At 41.3% G+C, this 4,524-nt stretch overlaps 1 protein-coding gene across 1 annotated transcript; it reads left to right on the plus strand.

The window, feature by feature from the left end:
• The first annotated feature begins 68 nt into the window (after positions 1-68).
• On the plus strand, positions 69-1,400 carry LOC135247292 (histone H1-like). Its single transcript, XM_064320590.1, has one exon. It carries the CDS (start codon positions 717-719, stop codon positions 1,347-1,349), a length of 633 nt encoding a protein of 210 aa, XP_064176660.1. The 5' UTR covers positions 69-716; the 3' UTR covers positions 1,350-1,400.
• The last annotated feature ends 3,124 nt before the right edge of the window (positions 1,401-4,524 follow it).

Below are 4,524 nucleotides of genomic sequence, written 5' to 3' on the forward strand. Positions count from 1 at the left end.
ATGGGCATGTCCGAAACAAGGCCAGAGATTGTACGTGAAATAGTGGAATTATTCACTCAACAGTATATAAATGATGATTGAGAAAATACTTTGATCTTGATAACAGGTTAAAGAATGTTTTCTGAACAACAATTTTTCGTTCAATGTTCAACGTCGAAATGTCACAGTGATGACATTTCAGCAAAGATGTGCGCTGTGCTTTACTACCAAAAATAGAACTCCTGCTTAAAAGTCTAACTTGGGTATTTCATGAATCTTTAAATCTTTCCTGTTTTCACGCCTGGTTCCTGTAAATAATCAGCCAACAATTTTAAAGTGTGTGACAAGTTTGATAGTTTTAAAAGGCAAATAATGTGGGAGAAGCACCTTTAACGGGTACGTGTCCGTGACAAGTGAGTATGTTTTGTATAAACTGGCGAAAATACGGCAATATTATTGAGGACACATAAGTTAATTTGTGGGTGCAAGGACTGATTTTGAAAATTCCATGCGATTTATGTTCACAAAACGACTGCGCGCTGTGTTATTTTGTCAATATTGGCGAAAAGAAAACACAATGAAGCGAATTTGCAGGAGCCGAGAGACGCGGTGCCGGGATGGCTGAGTCTATACGGTCCTCATGTGACATTTAAGTCCAGCCCCCTGACGTATGAGCTGCTAAAACGAAACATTTTCTTTGACTGTTCGTGTGAGAGAAAGAAATCTTCGGCAAAGGAATGGCAGAAGTTGCTCCAGCTCCAGCCGCAGCCGCCCCGGCTAAGGCTCCCAAGAAGAAAGCAGCAAGCAAGCCTAGGAAAGCGGGGCCCAGCGTTGGGGACTTGATCGTGAAGGCAGTTTCTGCTTCTAAGGAGAGACACGGAGTTTCACTGGCTGCCTTGAAGAAGGCTCTGGTTGCCGGTGGTTACGACGTAGAGAAGAACAATTCTCGTGTAAAGATTGCAGTCAGGAGCCTGGTGACCAAGGGTACCTTGCTTCAGACTAAAGGAACGGGTGCCTCTGGTTCGTTTAAGCTGAACAAAAATCAGCCTGCTGTGAAGAAGCCCGCCAAGAAAGCAGCTCCTAAAGCTAAGAAGCCAGCGGCGGCCAAAAAGGCAGTAGCGAAGAAGCCTGTAGCCAAAAAGTCGCCCAAGAAGAAGCCTGCTACAGTGAAGGCTAAGAAGAGCCCAAAGAAGGCCAAGAAGCCGACAGCAGCGGCTAAGAAGCCGAAGCCGGCCAAGAGTCCGAAGAAAACTAAGAAGCCGGCTGCAAAGAAGGCGACTAAGAGTCCTAAGAAAGCAAAAGCGACCAAGCCGAAAGTTGCCAAGCCCAAGAGCGTCAAAGCAAAGAAGGCGGCTCCTAAGAAGAAGTGAGCGCGTACACTGTACTGTTCACTAGCATCAAAGGCTCTTTTAAGAGCCACCCAGAGCTTCTCCGAAGAGCAAGTACTTTCCATTTTAGCACAATATTGTTTATTTGTAATATGTACATTGGTGTGTGTGTGTGGCTAAATCACAGGATTGTAAAATTTGACCTTGAATTAACACTCACTGGCCTCTTCAATAGGTGCCCTCCTGTCACCTAATGGGGCCGTTGAGTGTGTGTGTATATAAGAAAACAAGCTGGTCTACTACTAGTTTAACTCAATGGTCCGTAATAAATTATATTCATTATAGATGAATGAATAATATGCGGGCTAAAGTTACTTGATACTGAGCTGAATTTGCTATCATTCTCGATGATTCGGAGTTGTTTCAGGCAGAGCACTTCAGTGTGTTGCCACAAACTCCATTCCAAACGAGGGAAACATTTGAAATTACTAAACTTGAAGTTGAAACTTCTTATACTATTGGGCCAACGTCGACTCTGTTCAGTAGTTTAGTTAATTATTTCTCTGTTAAATGCCCACAGTCGTAAATATCATCTCATAAAAAACACGTTTTCAACGTACAAAAATGCCAAGTTACTAAAAAGTATTGATATCAAAATGACGCCAAGTTACGATACTACAAACAATATAGGCTATCTTGCCTCACCGAAATGACATAAGATGTATCTCAAAGCAATGCTACCCAATATTTCCTCAGTTCTTTCAAGTCACTTGGCCCTGTGTATAAGCATGCACTACATGAACAGGCCAAATATATGTGTGGATGGCTCTCTCACAGTCAAGATTGATTGAATAGGTGTGTGTATGTCCAATTTGTATTGGTATGTAGGCCTATGTATTTCGCTGCCCAGGCTTTCTGTTGCGTGAATGATAGTATGTTTCTTGGTACAAGTGTGTTCGTGAATGTGAATGTAAGATGCTGCCAGGGAAATGTCCCCATGCGGATAAAGAAGTTCTCTATGTATGTATGTACAATATGTGTTTTACATGCAGTATTTATTGTACGTAGCAAATATACAATAACTTGCACATGTACTCAAATTCAGTTCAGAAGCAAGTATAAACATGTTTTCTGGAGAAATGTGCTTCCTGTCGTTGCTCAGCAGCAGTTCTGTACATTAATGAATTTATACATTAATTTCAATGTACAATGTTCAATGTGTTCCATGAGGCAATTCGAAATATTTGTCTCTTTGATCTGACAGAAAGTTTGCATGATATTGTGAAATGGTAAGATTAGAAAACACAGGGCCAAGTGACTTGAAAGAACTGAGGAAATATTGGGTAGCATTGCTTTGAGATACATCTTATGTCATTTCGGTGAGGCAAGATAGCCTATATTGTTTGTAGTATCGTAACTTGGCGTCATTTTGATATCAATACTTTTTAGTAACTTGGCATTTTTGTACGTTGAAAACGTGTTTTTTTGAGATATCATTTCTTTTTGCAAAGCGTTTTATTATGAGAGTGTGAAATGCGAAGTGACCCTGTAAGAAACGGTTGTGGATTATGGCTATCCTTGTGTGAATTTGTACAGTCTGATAAGCGTATACGGTTTAGCAGTGTCGGTTTGCTATATATGTAAAACAGTGGCTGTGACAAAGCGTGCGGTGGCGTAAGCGTAAACCCAACAGAAGCGCAGTTTAAATATGGCCAGTGTATGTACTCACGGATTTGACGGCCATCCAACGAGCCTTGATTGACAAAAGAATCAGCAAGCCCGTAGAATTAGAGCTCCATAGGTCGCAACTTGTGTACCCTTCTGTCCTGCTCCGTTGTCTGTTATTTCGTGAAGATGCACTATTAGTGTTTGTAAGGTTTATAAGGCATTTTGATAGGCTCTTATCAGCAGGTAGGAATCCTCTTCGCTGTTTTGCTAAGGTAGAACCGGAAAAGTTGATAGTGGAGAATAGGAGCAGACTCATATGTCCCAGCAGGCGTTGCATATGAGAAAATAACAACAGTGTGAGAGAAATTAGGGTGAAATTATGAAATTGTGTAGTTGAAACAATATGTTTTTAGCAGAATGGGCATGTAGGTGAAGGTTGACATGATCACAGAATATAGTGCGGAGTAAATAAAGTGACCACGCTATATATAATAGTCGGTGTAAAGCATTAATCGTTAAAGTGGAGGGTTAAGTAACGAGTGAAATCTATTGCACTGTTGTGCTTTTCTCATGTTCAGTACTAGTAGTTATACTTATTGGTGAGTCATGATTTTAAATGTAATGTTTTAATGGGGAGTTGCAGAACGTACATACGTTGCTAGATAGATGTATGTGTATGTATGTGGCTAGATAGAGAACAGGGCGAGGTAACATGAATGTAGAAACGTGGCGTTTGCTGATAAGAAGGTTTTGTACGGTAGCCAAGTGAAGAAACATAGTTAGTAGAAATGGCACAGCGGTGAACTGGTGTAACTTTGTAATAAAAGGAATACATTTGCCGTCATGAAATGCATATGGGTGGCCGTGAGTGAGTTTTGGTAAAGAAAATATAAAAGCGTAAGAAAACATTAGTGTAAAAGAGGAAATTATCTGCCTGAGGGCGAGGCGGGATTCGATCCTCCATCCGGAGGTTTCCCAGTTTGTGACTTTGTTAGTGCAGCACCATGACATAGCTATGCAATGCGTGAAATATCATTAGCAAACCTGTCCGTGGTTTGGTTAAGGAACACAGGCCAGTAAGCACAGAAGAGCTCCCGTTGAATCCATATGGCTTTGCAATATTGTAGCCGGTTAGCAATTGAACGTGTAGATGGTACGTCATAATACAGTGTATACGTTCGGTGAACGGCGGGTAGATATGGTGCAAAAGCAATAATTGAGAAGTAGTAGACAATTATTAGTGAGGGTAAAAGCAGGTTAAGGAAATGCGTTTTTAGTTGGGCTTGAACCTTGGACCCTGTGATCCCAAGGCTGTAACCTTACCCACTAGGCCACAGGCGAACTAGCTGTTTGTACTGAGAATGTTTCAGAGTAAAAAAGTATGGGTATATTGCGTGTGTATGCGGGTTTTTCATTGGGTCGCGTAGGTGAAGATTTGGTGGGTGTCGGTAAAATGTCCAATGGGGAGACATGTTATTAGTGGGATAGGCGGCAGGAAAAATAAGAATGAGAAGAAGAAGAAAGAGAAGAAGAAGAAGAAGGAGAAAAC

Source organism: Anguilla rostrata, unplaced genomic scaffold (genome assembly GCF_018555375.3).
Source record: "Anguilla rostrata isolate EN2019 unplaced genomic scaffold, ASM1855537v3 scaf1197, whole genome shotgun sequence".
Taxonomy (NCBI): Eukaryota; Metazoa; Chordata; class Actinopteri; order Anguilliformes; family Anguillidae; genus Anguilla; species Anguilla rostrata.

Coding starts and splice junctions, on each gene's coding strand:
- LOC135247292 (XM_064320590.1), top strand. CDS start 717: ATGGCAGAAGTTGCTCCAGCTCCAGCCGCAGCCGCCCCGGCTAAGGCT.